General features: G+C 52.7%; 4 protein-coding genes and 2 pseudogenes across 4 annotated transcripts, besides 25 other annotated features; all 6 read left to right on the top strand.

Annotated features, from left to right (window-relative positions):
• Window positions 1–6,513: part of a sequence feature (heterozygous, Esmeraldo-like haplotype) that runs on past the window's edge.
• Window positions 20–46: a microsatellite.
• Tc00.1047053511871.100 (hypothetical protein, conserved) lies at window positions 206–2,146 on the top strand (the record flags this gene model as incomplete). The annotated part of the gene is made up of 1 exon (XM_809673.1): window positions 206–2,146. The coding sequence occupies one exon, from the start codon at window positions 206–208 to the stop codon at window positions 2,144–2,146; it is 1,941 nt and encodes a 646-aa protein (XP_814766.1).
• Window positions 1,406–1,459: a sequence feature (GA-rich).
• Window positions 2,373–2,394: a microsatellite.
• Window positions 2,549–2,570: a microsatellite.
• Window positions 2,639–2,693: a sequence feature (AT_rich).
• On the top strand, window positions 2,696–3,811 carry Tc00.1047053511871.110 (hypothetical protein, conserved; the record flags this gene model as incomplete). Its single annotated transcript, XM_809674.1, has 1 exon — window positions 2,696–3,811. The coding sequence occupies one exon, from the start codon at window positions 2,696–2,698 to the stop codon at window positions 3,809–3,811; it is 1,116 nt and encodes a 371-aa protein (XP_814767.1).
• Window positions 3,623–3,651: a microsatellite.
• Window positions 3,867–3,903: a sequence feature (GA-rich).
• Window positions 4,156–4,176: a microsatellite.
• Window positions 4,238–4,265: a microsatellite.
• Window positions 4,317–4,349: a microsatellite.
• Window positions 4,381–4,433: a microsatellite.
• Window positions 4,599–4,640: a sequence feature (T-rich).
• Window positions 5,846–7,033, top strand: Tc00.1047053511871.120 (mucin-associated surface protein (MASP), putative; the record flags this gene model as incomplete). The annotated part of the gene is made up of 1 exon (XM_809675.1): window positions 5,846–7,033. The coding sequence occupies one exon, from the start codon at window positions 5,846–5,848 to the stop codon at window positions 7,031–7,033; it is 1,188 nt and encodes a 395-aa protein (XP_814768.1).
• Window positions 6,514–12,724: a sequence feature (areas not merged during assembly with more than two copies in the genome that could not be assigned to a particular haplotype).
• On the top strand, window positions 8,241–10,136 carry Tc00.1047053511871.130 (retrotransposon hot spot (RHS) protein, putative; the record flags this gene model as incomplete). The annotated part of the gene is made up of 1 exon (XM_809676.1): window positions 8,241–10,136. The coding sequence occupies one exon, from the start codon at window positions 8,241–8,243 to the stop codon at window positions 10,134–10,136; it is 1,896 nt and encodes a 631-aa protein (XP_814769.1).
• Window positions 11,145–13,679, top strand: Tc00.1047053511871.150 (annotated as a pseudogene).
• Window positions 12,725–13,024: a sequence feature (haploid, Esmeraldo-like haplotype).
• Window positions 13,025–13,881: a sequence feature (heterozygous, non-Esmeraldo-like haplotype).
• Window positions 13,794–13,845: a sequence feature (T-rich).
• Window positions 13,882–18,456: a sequence feature (areas not merged during assembly with more than two copies in the genome that could not be assigned to a particular haplotype).
• Window positions 14,518–14,545: a sequence feature (AT_rich).
• Window positions 14,609–14,646: a microsatellite.
• Window positions 14,682–14,721: a microsatellite.
• On the top strand, window positions 15,718–17,649 carry Tc00.1047053511871.170 (annotated as a pseudogene).
• Window positions 18,457–19,018: a sequence feature (haploid, Esmeraldo-like haplotype).
• Window positions 19,019–19,410: a sequence feature (areas not merged during assembly with more than two copies in the genome that could not be assigned to a particular haplotype).
• Window positions 19,181–19,245: a microsatellite.
• Window positions 19,326–19,368: a microsatellite.

The raw sequence follows: 19,410 nt of genomic DNA on the forward strand, positions 1-19,410 counted from the left end.
TTTCCCCCGTTCATGTCACTTCCTTTTCTTTTCTTTTCTTTTCTTTCCCGCGTGGATCGGCTGCAGCGGCGAAGTAGTGAAGCCGGAAAGAAGCAAACAGAAGGGCACTAATCGTGTGAGACACGCGTCTCCATTTCTCCGAGCACGCAGTCCTGCTGACGTAGATAGAGTAAAATACAGATAACCACCCCCTATTCCTTAGCGAATGATGGAAATCCGTCAGTGTGAGTCCGTCTCTGGGGCGAAGTCCTCCGTTTTGGTTCCGCCGTTGGTCCCAAAATCCCGCGGCCCGTCACTCCCGGACGGTCGGCGAACACCGGGCGGACCACCGCGGACAACACCCACGCGAACCACCAGCCGGTATTACTGCAGACGATGGCATTCTGTCGGGGAACGCCTGCCGTCATCGGAGGAGCCACAAGTTGCACGGCTCATACCAAAAGCCGCGAATGGCGGGAGCACCGCGTGGGGCGAAAAAAGTTCCATCGCCGACTCGCCATCGTCGTTTAACTTTGAGACTGTGAGTGAACCAGCCACACTTCACGGCGACCGTGCAAGTATCGTCTTTGAGCTGGAGCCGGGTACAGACTCCGGCAGCAAACGCCTTCATATGTCCGCACCCACCGGTTCAGAGGATCACTTGCGGGGGACGCCGGACGCGATGAAGGCGACACCACTGCCTGGTGTCTTGACTCCGCGTACAATCCAGAGATCCGCAATGCCAAATCCCGTCACGGCGACGACGAGGTCTTCTCCTTCACGGTCTCCGCTCAGCTTGCGCTTCCATTTGGTTGACCATCCAGTGATGTACGGCGACGATGATGACGCCGATAGCCTTCCATCGGCGTTGCCTCCACCGAAGCCGTATCCCACTGTGGAGGTTGCGGCCGCGTCGCAATACGGCGTCAATGGGACGAAATTGAGGCTTTACGGAAATGTAATGAATAACACCCTTGTTAGCCCGCGGGGCATGAGTAACATGCGTGGCACCCCTAACATGTATACAGAGGGTACCGTAGAAAAAGGAGTAAACCCTTACACCACATCTATAGAAGTTGGGGCACCGCCACAAACGTTGGTATCCGCCCCGTCCCCACCGCCGTACATGTTAAATACACCTGTACAGTCCCTTTTGAATGAGGTGAATGCGTGGGTGGATGTAATACACAGCGTGGAGGACAAGAATTGCTACAAACTTTATTTAGGGAGCACCGAGAAGGCTCTCCATGACACACAGGGTGAGATGAAGGCACTTGCAACGAAACACAAGTTGGTGGACAAGGAGCTTCACGCCGCCAAGGCCTGCCATGTCGAAAGACTTGACGGCAATCAGGCGAGGAAAAAGCCCGTCGCCCAAGTGAAGGATGCGGAGAATAAAGCAAACACCGCTTGGAAACGACAAAACGAAGAGGAAGAGGAGGTGGGGGAAGAAAAAGAGATGACACGAGAGGAGGAAGAGTGGCGACTTGAAAAAGGCTTGCTTCTTGCAGAAAAGGCTCTCTTGTTGCAAAAGCGTAAGGAGTTGTGTTACCACCTGCGGCGTGGCACAAACATTAAGAATGTTGCCGCATTGGCCCTCTCTGGGAGGAGCTCGTGGAGTAGGAGCGATGGCTCTGCGAACGATACCGTCAGTGAAAACACGGCACCCTCAGTAAGCGACCTTGAAACCATTCAGCTGCGTCTTGAACTAAAAGAAGCCCAAGTGCAATTGATGAAGCTTGTCGACTCGCACCGAATCCTGCAGGGTGCCCAGCGCACACGCACGAAGGAGTTTGAAGACGAGTTTGTTGGCCTGTGTCACTCCGCCAATTCGGCAAAGCAGGAAACGGAGTGTCACCGCGGCACTTTGGAGGCAACGCTTCGAAAAGCCGAGCAGTTGCTGGAGAAGTGTCAACAGAAGAATGAAGAGTCGCTGCTCCTGCTCTTGGAACAGCGCGTGGAGGAGGCACGAGCAGCACTGAGGCCGCGTGATGACAAGTTATTAATTAATGACGGTTTTCGCTCACGGATGCCAAGTATCGGCCGGTGCTCATCGACAGGCTCTACGGCACGTCGTGTGTCGGGTGCGTCAGTTTCTCCTGCTTTCGTAATGCCTAAAACGACGGCGAAGGCCGAACAAAACTCTCTGCGGGCGAACGTGCAATGAAGGAGCTGGGGAGGGAAAAGGAAGGAAGGAAGAAGGAGGAACGCAACGAAGGGGAGTGGAGTCTCCCGCCCAGCCGTGGTGTCCCTGCTGATGCCGCAGACTCTTCAATTTTATTTTTTTGCCGTTTCCTATCTTTTTCCGGGGTCGTGCGTGTGTCGTGTGTGTGATGAGGGAGCGTTTTGCTTGGGGATGTCAACTCGTAAATGTCATATGGACGTGCGATTTCTGTGTGTGTGTGTGTGTGTGTGCAGCGGATGGCGACGCATAAAACTTGTTGTTTGTCCCACGGTGAATAGAGGGCCTTTTTTGTTATTTGCATTTTTTTTTTCTGTGTGTGTGCGTGTTTTACCCCTAACCCCCTCCCCTTCACCCAAAGACACTGCTAGAAACGGGACGTGGGAGAATAAATAAATAAATAAATAAAGGCAGAGGGGAAAAGAAGAGGAAAAGTAAGTATTTTAAAAAGGAGAGAAATAGAAAAGACACACACACAAAAAAAAAAAAAAGGTAAATTAAATATAAATAAATAACTCATAAATTATAAATAGCATGCCAGCGAAAAAGAAGGGAGGACGCGGAAAGACAATCAACCTTGTGGACTTCAACGATGAGTACATCCCGGAAGATAACTTAGATTGGGCAGTGGAAGTTCCACGGGAAAAGTCGCGGGATGAGTTGGCGGGGGAGAAAATCGCCAAGAGAGATTACAGCCGTACGGCAAACAATGCGCTGATGGAAAAGGGTGGGTTTCGTGATAGCCCCAGCGAGCCGGTCAACCGCACCAAAGGGATAAATGACCTTCAGCCGCCCTTTGTGGCGCATTTTGGGAACCTTCGCAACGGCACCACCGAAGAGGAATTTCTCCGCAACTTCCACGAGGATTGCATTGTCACTTCGCGACTCATTAGTCAAGATGGTAAGAGTTTTGCGTTTGTGGAGTTCAAAACGGCTCAGGCTCTTGCCATCGCTCTCGCAATGGATCAAACAATGGTAAAGGGACGCAAGCTCTACGTAGACTTAGCCACGCAGAAACAGGTGGAGCGGCTCCACGGACACAATGGGATTTCACGACAGAACGCAGGACAGTCACAGCAGGGTGCTGGACTGCAGCAGTTGAATCTCACCCGCGATGCCTTTGGCTCTACGCAAATGACAGAGCGCGAGACGGGACACCGATCTGGGTTTTGCTCCAGGAACGACCTTCATATGCTAGCTGATCTCTCCCGCGATACGTTGGGGACAGCCACTCGGAGCTCCGAGAGTGCGGCAAGTCCGGTGGGACAACCCGATTTCTCGAGCTGGCGAAATGAGGGTCCGGTGGCGCAGCCGGAGTTTCATCCCGGTCTGCCGGAGAACCGCCGAAGCGACGCCGAGCTGGACCGTCGAGGCGGCATGGGCGGCGGTCGCAACAGCAAGCGGCAGAGCCCGGTTTCAGCAGGTTGCCTAGCAAACTGGCGCGATGAACCCATGACACAACCACCGCCACCGCCGCCGCTGCCGCCGCCCGGGTCAGGCTCTGGGGGCGACAACAGCAAAAACAATGGCGAGGACGGCCGCAAGGGAGGATGGGCAAGCGATGGCGCTGGACGCGGGAACCACCGGGGCCCCCCGAAGTCACAGGCAGCACCGAGGGACGACAGCAAGTGGGAGGCGCTCCGTCGTTGATCCGGCTGTGGCAAAATGAAATTAAGGAAAGTGGAAGGGAGAAGGGGAAAAGAATGAGGAAAAAAAAAAAAAAGAGAAGAGAAGAGAAGGGAGGGAACGGGAGGTCACGAAGGCGAGAGAAGAATAGAACCAAAGGGAATTAAAGATGGGGAAAAAAGTAAGAATAAAAGAGGCAAATAAAAACGTTGCTCTTTTTGAGGGAACGAGCGTGGATTGAAGCCGGCAAGAAAACGAAGAGGGGGAGGAGGAGGGGGGGCGGGGGGCGGGGGAGTGACTGTCATAGTTGCGGAGTGTTTTTCTCTACTTTATTTTTGTGTGTGTGCCAGCGGAAGCGTCTCTGTGCTTATATATATATATATATATATCTTTTTGGTTTTGTTTTTCTCTTATGTCCTTCTTGTGGTTTACTTTGCCTTCTCATCATCACTTTCTTTTTTTTTTCTTTTCTTTTCTTGTGTGTGTGTGTCCCCCCACTCCGTCATTGTGTATGCATATGGACGTGTCCTGTTGTTGTTGTTGTTGTCGTTGTCGTCGTCGTCCCCCCTCCATTCGTTCCACTGCAAACTTCCTTTTTTTTTTTGTTTTTGTTTTTGTTTTTGTTTTTGTTTTTGTTTTTGTTTTTTATTGGTTGGGGTTTACTCTTTTGTGTGCCTCCTCCCCTCCCTCTCGTTCTCTTTCTGTGTGTGTATAGGTGTATGCGGCAGGAGGGGGATTGCGGGCGTGACACCGCTGAGGCCGCGGAATGACATCCCACGAAAAGGAAAAGATAAAATGAAACGCATGTGCCTTTTGTTTTCTTGTTTTTTGTTTTTTGTTTTTTTTGCCTTTTGGTTAGGCGGAAGCAACTGCGGCGGTGTGCGGATGCAGCGCAAAAAAAAAGAGGCAAGAAGAAAACTTTTATCCCTCCCATTGATAATAAAAAGCCGGAAAGGAAAAAAAAAAGGGGTTACGGGGAGGGGGAGGGGGGGGAAGCACGATGCGTTGCCGAGACGGTGAGTCGAAGCACACGGCCCACTGGCGTTAGGAACATTAAAGTAAAATAAGGGAAAAGAATCATTTGCTTGTATTTCGTTTGAGAAGGTTTTTGCTTCTGCTCCGCCCTACGACCCTACAGCGAAGAAACCGCGCGGAAACATCGCTTTGGTTACCGCACTTTGCGTTTTTTTTTTTCCATTTGATACCACCACCCGACCCTGAAGCCACTAGTTTTACCCTGCCAGGGTTCCAGCACTGCGGGACTGCTTGCACCTGTCGAGGCGGCGGTGTGGCCATTCTTGTCTGTGAGGGGCCACGGGCGGAAGCGGGACCGGCCCTGCCGCCGGGATCGAGGTGGCGCAGGCGACCATCCATTCAGAGGCAGGAATGAAACTGGAGGCTTTGTCGGTGTGTCTCCCTCCCTCCTGTACAAAGAGTATGGCAGCCGGGGAATTGGATGGGCTGCTCTGCGCGGACGGGCCACAGTTAATGGACGCAGACGTCGACGCAAACACGGAGGCTTGGGATCGCAGCATCCCATCAGACTCCCGTGGCGATACCATTGTGCAGCGGTGCATTGAGCATGTACTCCAGGTCGTCAGCGCTGGTGTGTGCACGAGATACACCGAGCGACAAGGCAATTCAGCGTCCCGACATCGCCCTGTCCAAGGACTGTGCCGTCGTCCACTGGACAGCACAGCCCTCACCGAACAGTGATCACTGTACCATCCTCCTTGATGCTCTGGATAGGGGACGACGACGCGCCCGCAGTGGCACCGCGGCGTGACAAGACATTATCAGAATGGAAGAAGGCGGATTGGAATAGGTACAGCGCGATGACCAACCAGCTCCGCAGAATCCCGCGATGACTAGCCAACATGGACAGCACAGCGAAGCACACTGCATCAGGAATACGGAGAGCCACCATGGCAACAGTCCAGGTCTGCTGGAACTGGCGCACACTCCGCACCAAACTCGAGGCCACTGACGGTAATAGGCGGCAAGTAGTACGCCGTGCGTGCGACTCTCGTTCCCTGAGCATACCAGCCGTGAAATCCGATGGCCCAATGCTCAGCAGGCTGCGGCGAAGAGCCGTCAGTGTCGAGTATGTGCTCTCAGCCGCCACTTGTTGCTGTGGATTTGACAATTTGCACCGCGGACCAGAACAACGAGCAAAACGACAATGCGTCATTTCACACCGATCAGCAGATGGCGACGCAAAACGAAGACGAAGTACCACACGTGCCAGGGAAAAGAGCGAGCGTGCAGACACCTCCAGTACCAGCGCCAGCAGGAGGACAACCAGGACTTGCGACGCAGCCGTCCGAGGAATTAGCAGAGCATGCGACTGCACCCAATTCGGGTCTCTCACGGGATGCATCGAACGGCGACAGTCAAGAGCAAACACCGCAGACTCAAACACCGACTGACACCAAACAGAGTTTGCTCGTGTTGCAGGGATTGTCAGAAGGTGTTCAAGAGAACCAGAATAATATGGAAGATGGGAAAAAAAGAAATCAGGTAGATTCGAGCGGCAACATGCGCAATAAAGAGCATGACTCTGCAACTGAAACGCCTGAATTATTGACCGCTTCAATCAACACTCGTCCTTCTGGAGCTCCGGGAAATGAATCCGATACAAAGTCGCTTTCTGGAACTTTGCGATCGTCCACGGCTGGTACAGAAGAACAGGCAAAAGCAGGGCCAATGCCCCTGCGACAGCCAAAACCACCGGAAGAAAAAGTAATATCCGAGGAATTGCCGCCAACAGCAGCAGAAGTAGAGGCACCAGGAGGTCCATCAGCACCGCCACCGAAATCACTGCCACAGAGCGCACTGCCATCCTCAAAGGAAGTCCCAGATACCACGCAGTCAACTGAAGATCCGCACACAAAAGGCATTGAGCCAACAACAGATGCAAGGCAGAATGCAATAACTGAGGGTCAGGCTGAAACAACCTCACCATCTTCTCCTGCGGATGATGCTGCCGCCAATGACGCTGACGAAAGCAATGCAGAGATTGCAAACGATGGTTCAGCAGTTCATGCCGGGGTGCCGGAGGAAGAACCACATCAAGAACAAGTGGATGGCAGCGAGAAACAAACATCATTTACATCCACTGCCAAAAAATATAATGCAACGATTGAAGACAATGACGGCAGCACCGCGGTCTCCCACACCACCTCCCCTCTTTTGCTTCTTCTTGTTGTTGTGTGTGCGGCTGCGGCTGCGGTGGTGGCCGCATGAGAGTGAGTGAGAGAGCGCCATGCACCGCCCGCACACACACTCGTCTTTCACTCACTCTCTGTGTGTGTCCCCTTGCATGGACTCTCGTCCTCACCTCACCCCACGAGGCACACACATAATGTGCCCATTGTATATATGCATGCACACCCATGCAGGCCCGTTGGTGCTCTCTTTTGCACCACACGCACCGCTGCCGTCCTGCCTGGCTGCATGGGCGGAGCACAGTAACTGTTTTTTGTTTCCATTGCATTGAGTGGGCGACCTCTCCGTATCTCTCTCTCTCTCTCATTCTCTGCAGCATCGTAATCGACGCCACCAGCACGCAGCGAGGCAGCGGAAGCCGCCACCGCCACGAGTGAGAGCGGAAGGGAACATGCCTGCTGTTGCGTTCCAAGGAGGCACACCATGTGGCACAGTGGCGTGCCCACAACCTCCTCGCGGAGTCTGCACACGACACCGGGCACTGGATGTGGGGTGTTTGCGTCATGAAGGACACTGCGGTGGAGTCCCTCCTCCCTCCAGGTGGACGGACGCCCGAGTTTCCTTTTGTTCTTACTCAGGCGGATGGCTGCGCGATGACATCACAACGAGGCAGTTGTTTTCACCATGGCGGGGCAATATCTGAAGGGTTACGCATTGGGAATATGAATGGCGAGTGCAGTAAGAAAGGGAGTGTCATGGCTCTTTTTTGCCGCGCGAATTGCGGGGATTTTCCATAAAGCATGCAATTGCATTCCTTTCTGTTGTGTTGGAACTTACCATGATGCGCCGCTGTTGTGGCGTGTGTGATTTTGGGTGTCTGCGTGTGGCCGTGGCTGCACCGAATTCTCTTCCCACTTTTGTGTGTGTTTTTGTGTGTCCGTGACGATATGCCCACTTCCTCTTGCAGAGTGTGTGCGGTGTCGGCGGCGCCACAGGGGTGCGGACCGTAGCGAGCGGGATGCGTGGGCGAACCCTCCGTGCACACCACGTTGTTATTATTGTTTGCTCTCACCAACACACTGTGCTGGGTGGATGGCACCCGCGCGCCGTCGTTGCGGCGGCCCTCGTGCATGTGGTGTGCGTCGCACACTGTGTGGATGACTCTCTTGCTGTGGCTGCCCGTCATGTCTGTGCCTAGTTACCCCATCTCTCTTTTATTCTTCTCCTGTTTGGTGGTTATTGTTCAGCTTTAACTCAATCCAACTAAAAAGAACAGAAGGAAGCAATGCCTGGAAATCAAGCGTCTGCTGTGCCGCAGGGAGATATTCGGAGGAGAGCGAGGCCGGAGTCTGAGGGTGACACAGATCAACCCGCTGCGACTCGCAGAAGAGTGGAGGAGGTGCGGCGATTAATGTGGGCTCTTGACAGTCGGGTGGAAGAATGCGCGCTGCGGGAAGACTACAAGTCTGTGTACAATGCGAGGTGGCATCATGTCATGGAAGTTCCTGGCGGCGAGGGGACGGGAATGGAGGTGCATGAGGGGAAACCACCGCAGCCATGGACGTACAAGGCAGTTGGCCGAACCCTTGAAAAGGATGACGGTGTGGAGCAATCCAGTGCACCACGCCTCAGGCTGATGGTGCTTACCTTTGGCGAGAAATGGCAGTTCTTTGGCAGGAAAGCAATTACCGACTGCTATGTGAACTGTGAGGTGGATCGAGTGTGGCAGATCGTCAAGGGCGATCTCACCGAGTTGTTCAGCAGTCGTCCTGAGGACCACTTTACGCCTCATCCGCGTTTGTTGATTGGGACACCCGGGATCGGGAAGTCGGTGGCTGCCGGTTCGTACCTCCTCTACCAGTTGCTGCACTACGATGCGGAGCTACTCCCTGTGGTTGTGTTCTTTATTTTTGGACGTGAGGCATACGTGTTTGACAAGACCACCGAGACGGCGACAAGCTACACGGATAAGTCCATAATGATAAAAGCTGTGAAGGAACTGTCTCGGCGCGGGATGAAGGGGTATATTATCTACGACGTGGTATACAGGTTAGATATTCCGTCTCCTTTTTTGCCTCCCAGAGGCTGGGGCATGCTTGTGGTGGCAACGCCAGAGACAACAAGTTACATACACTGGGCGAGTGAAAAGAGAGCCGTACGAATCATAATGAATTGCCCTGATGAGAGTGACGTGAAGGCAATGTGCATTTGGATGAAGCGCAATCAACCTCCGCAGCAGCAAGCGGAATACTGGCGAGAGGTGAAGGGTCGCATGGACAAAATGGGACCGATTCTTCGCCACATCTTTGATGAGGAACGTTATAAAAATTGGATTGCAAAGTGCCACAGCCTTGTGGATTGGACGGACTCTTGGGAAATTCGGAGTTACTTTGCTTTTGGAAATTCCAAACTGTGGGAGGGTAATAGTGTGCTTGAATATCTTGCGAGGATTGTCCGAGTACGAGGAGAGCGCAATGGCGAGTCGCCCTTCAATGCACCGATAACTGACCACCTCGCAAGTAAAATATTGTGCAAGTTGAAAACGTTAATGACGCAGGCTGAGTTTAACTTATTTGTATTGAGGATCAGGGATTATCTCATGCACGCAAATTTTGGGAAGTGTGTCATGTTTGCATTTTTGAATGTGGCCTTCATGGCTGCAATAAGACGTAAACTGAAGGAGCTGAAGCCCCCAGCACGACGTCAGTCACACCGCTGTGCGCCGGAAGTGTACTCACAGGAGGGCCCCACCAGCCACTATTTTTTGCCGTCGGTGGAACACATTGACAAGAAGACTTGTATAAACCACCGGCTGCTGTACATACCGGGGGTCGAGAAATTTCCGCTTGTGGACGGCTTTTTCTTTGTGGACACAAATCCAAGGACGCTGGTTGGGCTGCGGATGGCTACGGCGGGTGGGCGCCACACGACCGCCAGCACTGTGCGGCAGTTCACTGAGTGCCTGGCGGCATATTTTAATGGCTGGAAGAAATTATCCCGAGACATGTCGTGGGAGATTATTTATGTGCAGCACGCGGACAGCACGCCGTTGAATGAGTGGCAGAGATGTGATGTTGTTAATTCCGATAATGTGAGCAAGAAGGAAAACCAAAAATTTGCGGCGTTTTGTAAGGAAAAGGTGCGCCAGTACCAAGTGTCAATACCATCCGGAGACTTTTGAAGAGACGAAGCTCACCGAAGTGAGGAATAACCACGGAAATAGGAAAACAAATTAGGGAGGGAAAGGGGCAGTTTTGACTTTTGGTGAAAAAATATTGTGAGATTTATGTATTTTTGGATACTTGTGTGTGTGCGTGCGGTGCGGGTGCACCAGCCCCATGCGGCAGCACCGCACACAAATGCCAAAAATGCCCAACGCTATCGAACATAACAGTGACAGAAGAAAATTAGGGAGGGAGTGGGGTTGTTTGGTTTCTGGCGAAAAACATTGGGTGGTTTTCATATGGTATGTTGATTGTGTGTGCATACGAGGCATAATTGGAGAATTGCCCTGGTATGAGGGAATCATTGTGTTTGGCGCTGTCGCAGTATCACTGCATTGTCCATTTTCTTCTATTGTGTTCTAAGGCCCATCACGAACAGAAGCATCTTAGCGGGATGGACGAAGGATAAGATCTATTGGAGAAATGGCGCGCTGCGTCGTGACCGCATGGAGCGAGGCGCCGCGTCATGGGTGGATGAGGATCCGCTTCCGCGTGTGGATCTTTGGGCGATTGCTTGTTCGGTATGCGTAGTGTGTTGGCTGCGGGGCTGTTGCCGTATCCCGTTGGTCGTGGGACAGAACTGGAGGCGGTGGCGGTGTGTCGCTTCTTCTCCTCGTCCACGGTGGGTGACTGCTGGCGGTGTGTGTGTTTGTTGTGTGGAGGGCCGAATCCTCTTACCCGCGGACTGGCAGCACCGCGATGGTGTCTGTGTGTGTGTGTGTGAGGGCTGGTGTGGGCGATGCTCCTCTGTGCTGTTCCTTCCGGATTGTCTTGTGTCCTGCTCTCCACGTGGGTGCTCTGCTCTGGTCTCCACGAACGTGTCTGATTTATTGCCGCTGCTGCTGTCCTCTCCACCTCTTGAACACACGCTACGAAAGAAGGAAAATAAGCGCTAACCGCCACCGTGAGATTCGAGGGCTCTGAAGGACCAACAGCGCACACACCGCCCACACACACATATTTATATGCTCTTACGTGTTGCTGCTGTGATGGCACCCCGCACACACAACCGTCGCCGCGTGGCCGGATCCAGCGGAAGGAGGAGGGAAGGAAGAGAGTGTGGGAAGCAGAGGCCCAACATGTCCCGGCATGTGTTTAATTCCGCCGTGCTGCTCCTTCTTGTCGTGATGGTTTGCTGCGCCACCTGTGGAGCTGCAGCCGCTGTGGAGAACAGCGATTCATTGGCGGATCCAAATTTTGCATGGAGGGGCGTCACTGATGATAAGGAAACTGTGGACTCGTTGGGCGTTCCCAGCATCCTGAAGGTGGGGACTGACGTGTTTGCCGTTGCCTAGGCACAGTGCAAGGAAAGAGGTGAAGCATCCTGTATCTTTACTGGCATTGCATCCCAACTTCTCACGGAAACAAAGGATAGCGCACCGGTGGAATTAATGAATGAGGCCAAAAAGTATACACAAGTACTGGAGGAAGGCACTTCCCCACACAGTAAGAAAGTAGATGTGAGCCGACCAACAACAGCTGTGAAGGGAAATGATATTTACATGCTTGCTGGAAAATACAGCCGGGCAGCTGCTACTAATCCTCAGGAGAGGGGTGCAGGTGACTGGGGGCTTTTGCTGGTGAAGGGGGAAGTCAGTTCTGAAGAAAGCAATAAAAAAATCCAGTGGAATAAGAACCAGCGACTGGTCGGCACTTTCTCTGATGGCGAACAGGATTACTTGATGCAGCTGGTTGCAGGCGGTGGATCGGGCGTTCAGACGGATGACGATACGCTTGTTTTCCCAGTGGAAGGCAAGAAGGAGAAGAATGGTGAATCAAATGACGGAAAGACTGTCTCACTGGTCATATACACTTCGAAGGATACTTTGACGTGGAAGCTGTCGAAGGGGATGTCTGCCGATGGCTGCAGTGATCCCTCCGTCGTGGAGTGGGAGAAGGACAAACTCATGATGATGACTGCGTGTGATGGTGGCCGCCGCAGGGTGTACGAGTCCGGTGACAAGGGGGAGTCGTGGACGGAGGCACTCGGGACACTCTCGCGCGTGTGGGGCAACAAACACGAGGAACAGACGAAACGTGTTGCGAGCGGGTTCACTACAGCGACTTTTGAAAATGGAGATGACAACAAAAAAGTGATGCTCGTTACCCTGCCGGTGTATTCTAAGGAGAGAGGCAGCGAAAACAAGGAAAAGAGTGAACTCCATCTTTGGCTGACGGACAATACGCGCATTGTCGATATTGGGCCGGTATCCGGGAAGGATGATGACGCTGCCGCCAGCTCCCTGCTGTACAAAAGTGCTGGAGGTGAAGATAATAATAATGAGTTGATTGCACTGTACGAGAAGAAGAAGAAAGACGATATCGGAAGAACATCTGGCATGGTCTCTGTGCGTCTGTCTGCGCAGCTGGAGCGGGTGAAGGAGGTGCTGAAGACCTGGAAGGAAGTGGACGAACGTATCTCCAAGCTGTGCCCCACTTCAAGTGCTGCGAAGAGTGCCTTAGCTGACAATGCCTGCAGCGCTGCCATGCCGACGGATGGGCTGGTTGGCTTTTTGTCCGGCAACTTCTCTGAGAACACATGGAGGGACGAGTACCTCGGGGTGAACGCAACAGTAAATAATAATAAAGGTGGGGCTGCAAAGGCTTCCGAGGGTGTGAAGTTCCAGGGAGCGTGGGCGGAGTGGCCTGTTGGCAGGCAGGGGGAGAATCAGCTGTACCACTTCGCGAACTACAACTTCACTCTTGTGGCGACGGTGTCCATCGACGGTGAGCCAAGGGAGAGCCCTTTTCCTTTGTTGGGTGTGCGTGCGGGCAGTAACGGAGAAAAAAAACTTATGGAGTTGTCATACGACAGCGGAAAGAAGTGGCAGTTGCTGTGTGGTGACGAAACGAACAAGGAGCACAGCAGCACTTGGAAGCGAGGGAGAACACACCAGGTGGCCATTGTGCTACAGAACGGCAAACAGGTCTCCGCATACGTTGATGGTCAGCGTGTGGGGAATGCGCTATGTGAATTGAAAAATAGGGATTCGGAAGAGATCTCGCACTTCTACATTGGAGGGGATGGAGGCAGCGCAGACAACACAGAAAGCCGAGAGGGCGTTTCTGTGACTGTGTCGAACGTCCTGCTGTACAACCGCCCGCTGACTTTTTCTGGTGAGAATGCCGATGTGGAAGAAGTTACCGATTCACCACCGGGAAATTTGCAGCCAACTGAAACTGTTTCTCAATCGGTGGAAGAAGATGAAAAGAAGGCGCCTCCTGCTACGAAACCTTCTGAAGCTCCAGTGGTGCAAGCGACCTTGCAGCGGCCTCGACAAGAAAGTGAAGCAAAGCAAGTGACAACGGTGGGGAAATCCGCCACTACACACCAACTGCCGGCGAATACATCGCAGGGAAGTGTGGGGAAGGCGGCGGCTTCGAGCTCCCATGCCGTTGGAGGAGCAACAGGTGATGGCAGCACTGTTTATGAGAGCGGACTGCTGCCATCGCTGCTCCTTCTGTTGGGACTGTGGGGTTTGTGGCTCTGTGAGGAGTGACTGGCTGCCGCGTGGGACACGTGCGACCTCCATTGCACAGAATTACTTTCTCTTGGAAGAAATTTCTCCTCCTAAATAACCGCTTTTTACTTTTGTGTGTGTTTTTATAAATCCTTTTTTTTTTTTTTTTATTGTTTTTTTTTTTAATTTTACTTTCTGTTTTTTTGTCTCTAACTCCCGCATCCCTTTTTTGCTTTTGAGGGCAATCAATATGGACGTTTTTTTTCTTTTCCACTTTGTTAATTGTTTTTTGCTGCGCTCTTCCTGTGAGGGGTGCCGTGTGTTTCCCGCCCAACTGCTCCACTTGCACACCCACCGACACGCCCATGACGACGGCCCTGTGCGCCTCGCCTGCTGCACGCATGAGGAGGGGCCGCGACGAACGGCGCGCTGAGGGAGCCGTGACGTGTGGGCGTGCGACGAGGGCCTGTGGGGCGGAGCACACATTTCTTTCCCTCTTGTTTTGTTTTCTTTTTTGCGGCTAGGGCGGGCAGACACCCGCAGCGCCACACACACAGCCACACCCTGCCGCCGTTTTTTTAAGATTTTTTGCTTTGCGTGTTCATTTCTCGCGCTGGCAGTCCCTTTGGTGTCGGTCTTGTGAGCATTTCTTTTCCCCCGATGTTTTTTTTCTTCTGCTGCGCTCACTCTCCCGATGGAGAGACGCGACTCCCGTCATGTCTGCGTGCTTCTCTCAGTCCCCGCACTCACGAGTGACTGTGCTCTGCGGGCCGCACTCGCGCGCCGATGAAAGGGCTGAGGGGAGCAGCAACACGCAGATGACCCCATGAAATATAAACGATGTGCGGACACATGGAGGGTCAGACGGTTGAAAGACATTTAAATATCTTTTTAATTTTTAATTTGGACAAAATATGCAGACAATTTCTGGAGCAAGATGGTAGTTAGCTGCTTTTTGTGTGTGTGGTTTTTCTTTTCTTCTTTCTTTTCTTTTCTTTTTTTTCTTCTTTCCAAAGTGTGAGGTGTGGAAAGGTGAAGATGATTTATTTATTTATTTATTTATTTTTCATTAATTTTTTTAATAAATGGCCGCTGCTTTGTCTGCAGTGCAATATTGTGAGCCTGAGCGGTCTTTTTCTCTTTATTTCTGCCATGCACCTCTGCTGTACATTTTTGTTTGTGCGTCCCTTCACATGCTCTGCTCCTGTTTTTACTTCTTTGCTTCGTGTGTCTGCAGGCACACACAACCACACACACGCACAGGATGCACATTGCAGTGGATTTGGATGCTTCTTTTGTAGTGCATGCTGGCATTTGCGTGTGGCGGCTGTTCTCTTCTTCCGCGGCCATGAACAGAAGGAGGAGAGAGGGAGCGCCCAGCCCGCGTCTCTCTTCCTGCGGGTGTGATGCGCGCGGTGGATGTGTTGTGTGCACCGAGTGACGGCAGCCTGAGCTATCGCGTGCGTTGGTGTGTGTGTGTGTGGAAGAAGTGTTTTGCTGCCAGTGCTGAGGCTCAGCATGAGAATTATACTTTCAGTGGCTTTGATGTGCGCATGCATGGCAGGAATGGTGAGCTGGGTGCTGTGTGCCATGTGGCCAATGCGGTCCACACATGTACCAACTGTGCTGCCAGCTGTGCAACGAAGGAGGAAGGGCCACCGTTGCCTTCACGATGAATGGGACGACACATAAATACGCCGGCCCTTATGAATTGTGGTGGCGTCAAATTTCTCCCGATGGAACCATCCATCCGCCTGCACGGAGCAGCGATGCTGACCAGACGGGCATCTGTCAGTTGCCGCCACCCCGTGAAGGGAAGGATGACACAAAATCCTGCGGGACAACTGCGCCGCAAGTGAATGCCGAGCCGTCACGTCAGAACGAGGATTGGCGACAGTCTGCGGCGGCTGACGCACCCAATAACGTCGATCCGAGTCCCGCATCCAACACGGAGACCAACACGTCCGAGACGAAGCCTGAGTTTGCTTACGTTTAGAATATCAATGTGGCTCCGACACCATCCGAAAGAAGGCCCACGCCTGTCACCGAGCCGAAGGGGAATCCCATTGATGATGCGATGAGTGGTTCAATAAATGTTGAGTTACTGCAGGGAGTCGATCTATTTGTGCTGCAGACGACGCTGGTGCAGCCGAAGGATGGGATTGTTCCAGTTACGACGAGGGATTTATTTGCTTCACCCTCACTCGTCAGTGCTGATGGAGTAATTGCAGCTTTCGCCGAGGGTCGCATGGATGCCGAATATCAAGGTGGTCAATTAAGTAAGCCCTTTTCTTCTGATGTGGTTGCGGGATACTTCGACTTTGCGTGGGATTGGTCCACTGTTGTTGGTGAAGTCAATAAAAGGATGCACGGAGGGCACACACTGTGGTTGCTGCAGCGGAGGGAAAGGAGAGTTTGGGTGCTGTGCTCTGCCCCACAACAATCACGAAGGGCGACGGAGTGTTTCCTCTTGTGGGAGGCTCTGATGTGCCCTACGAAGGTGGGTCCTGGAGAGAGGGCGGCTTGGAGCCGAAACTGGTTGTGGGTGATGTCACGAATCCCACGGGTGGCAGGCAGAGTGGACGGATCGAATGGGGCGGCCCCAAACCACTCTCGAAACGGATCTCTCCTGCTTCTCACGAAGGTGAATGGACGGAGTTCATTGCTTCTGGTGGCGCAGGTGTTGTGATGGAGGATGGCACGCTTGTGTTTCCTCTGATGGCGAAGAGTAAGGCAGAAGACGTTTGCTCCATGATCATTTGCTCGACGGACAGCGGCAGTGCCTGGGCGCTCTGTGAGGACATTTCCCCTGCGGAATGCCTTAACCCCCGCGTCACCGGATGGGAGAGATCACTTCCCATGATTGTTGACTGCGAGAATGGCCAGAGGGTGTACGAGTCGCGTGACATGGGGACAGCGTGGACGGAGGCCATCGGGACACTCTCAGCCGTGTGAGCCAACGCACGTTCAGGAGTCTCTCAGAAGGAAAGCCTGCGTGTGGATGCCCTCATCACCGCGACCATTGAGGAAAGGAAGGTCATGCTGTGCACACAGAGAGGGCACACCTCGGGGGAGAAAAGGGCCACTGCGCTCTGCCTTTGGGTCACGGACAACAACCGCACGTTTTCTGTTGGACCGGTTGCCGTGGACAATGCTGCGAATCGGATGCTCGCCAGCACCCTGCTGCACTCGGATGGCAGTTTGCATCTTTTACAACGGAGGGGCAACGGTGAGGGCCGTGTCATTTCACTTTCCTGCATGACGGAGGGACTGAGTGCAATCAAGTCCATCCTCAGTACTTGGGCGCAAAAGGACATTTTCTTCTCCAGCTTGTCTACACCCACGGCGTGTCTGGTGGCAGTTTTTTTTGATGCGGCCAGTGATGACCCGTGGAACGACGAGTACCCTTGCCTGCATGCGATGGTGAAGGAATGCAGTGAAGGACAACGATGGGTTTCAATTGACGGGACTTGAGTCCAGGGCAATATGGCCTGTGAACACTCGGGGTGATGAAGTGCGTCATGTATCCTTGAGCCACGACTTCACACTTGTGGCGTCGGTGACCATCGAAGAGACTCCGAGTGGGAACACTCCTCCACTGACTGCGGTGCTGGCACACACTGCGTCCAATCATACCGTGGGACTGTCGTACAGCCATAATAAGAAGTGAGTGACGGCGTTCGAAGGCAAGACAACGACACGGAGCAGCACTTGGGAGCCGAGGAAAGAACACCAAGTGGCACACTCACGCTGCAAGGCAACAAGGCCTCTGTGCACATTGTTGGTCGGTCGCTGGGGGAGGAAGAGGTGCTGTTAACAGGCGAGAGGCCACCTGAGGTCCTGAGGTTTTTCTTTGGCGCGTGCGGTGGGCACGAATCTCATGTGACGCTGACGAACGTCTTTCTGTACAGCCGCCCACTGAACTCCACTGCGATGCGTGCACTCAGGGACAGGGTCCCCATTCCGACGAGAGAAGCGGCTCCGACACCACCCGAGAAGATTCGAGTAGTTGACAGTGTCAGAGAGTACGTTGCTGGGAATATTACGGAAGAGAAATGAATGGGCACAACGCCCCTGGACACGAATCCCCACTACAAATAGTCACCTCGCAGGGTGTGGAGCGGCGTGAGTCCCGACGACCGCCTCGCCTCTCTCAACGAAGTGAAGTTGACACTGCGTGATTTAGACGGTAACAACACCGTGCGTGCGTGCGTGTCTTGTGTGTTGCTGCTTCTAATAGGATTGTATTTGGGTGGTGGCAGCCTTCTGAGCCACAGAGTGTGGATTTGTGACTCCTCACCTAGAATACATGCCGCATTGCCCGCCTTTTTTTTACTTCTACTTCTTCAATTTCTTTACTTTTAAATGTCTTTTTTCACTGTAGTTCAGCCGGAGTAATAACTACTGTTGTTTTTTCTTTGCGTAATTTTAGGTTGCTGAACACTGTAATGAGCGAAGTGTTTCTCCCTCTTGTTTGTTTTTGTTTTTGACCACACGCGTTGCCGGCCCTGCGGCTGTGCGTCCCACGGACTGCACGAAAGGAGGATTGGAGGAACAGGCCGGATGCCGCATGAAATGTGAAGAATGTTGTGTGGGATGCTGGAATAATGCGATCTTTCTTTATTATTACGTTTTTCGTTTGTGCAGGTAATATGTGCAAGCACCCAATCGTCTTTAGCTGCATGGCACATGAAAGTCCTGCCAAATCATTTTTTTTTTTTTCCATGAGTCCTGCAGGGGTCCCACATTTTGTTTGTTTGTTTGTTTCATTTTTTTTTTTTTTTCGTAATTCCCTGCGGATATGTTTTTGTCTCTGCCGTTTTGACTGTTATTTTGTGTCTTCTTGTTCCGTTGGGTGTGTCCCTGCTGATTGTGCTGTTGACATGTTCCATTTCTTCTGCTTTCTTTCCTGCTAGAGGCACCGATGGTCCGCGACGCCGATTGTTTGTGGTCCCCCATTGCGATGGCACGAGGGTGACTGGGCGCCGGCCTGCTGAGTGCACTCGGAGGAGAGCGGATGGTGTGCAACGTGCTCCATTTGTGAGTGTGGGACGCCACTCGCCGCCTTGTCTGTGGCACAGCCCTCAAATTCCTCTTGTGGCTGTGTTCTGGCATGCTTTTCACTTTTGTATTTTGTTGCTGCGGGTGCGGGTGGCAAGGCACAGGCAAAAATGCACTGTTAGGGCGCTGCGGCGGCGCCGCTCCCCTCGGCGATGCCGGTGCTGTGTGCGGCTGCTGCCTCCCTCCGCGGCGATGGGGAGATGGGGGCCACGGATAGACTGCACGGCGGTTCTCCCTCCCACTCCCTGTGTGTGTGTGTGTGCGGCGGATGAGGTCTCCATCTATTCCTCACCAGGACGGAGGAAAGGAAAGGGTCACACAACAATAGAAGAGAGGAATGAAGGTAACGTGGAGTGGGAAATGATGGACCGAATATGTGTACACAGGCTGGAAGGGTAGTAAACGTGGTCGAGAGGGATGGTAAGGAAATACAAACAAATAATGCATAGGAGGAGGAGGATAGGGAGGAGGAAAGAGGGATACATGTACATACCACATATATAATATATACATTACATATATTTATGTGTGCATTTATACACATGTGTGTCTTGACTCTCCCGTCTTCATTATTAGTTCCACGCGGCATTAGAGAAGAAGTGTTGGGGAGGGTTTGACGGAGTCTCTTCTTCTTCTTCTTCTTCTTCTTCTTCCTTTTTATTCTTCTCAGGGCGTGAGGATGAGGCGGCGACGTGCCCATCTTGGCTTT

This window comes from Trypanosoma cruzi, genomic scaffold (genome assembly GCF_000209065.1).
Source record: "Trypanosoma cruzi strain CL Brener 1047053517181 genomic scaffold, whole genome shotgun sequence".
Classification (NCBI taxonomy): domain Eukaryota; phylum Euglenozoa; class Kinetoplastea; order Trypanosomatida; family Trypanosomatidae; genus Trypanosoma; species Trypanosoma cruzi.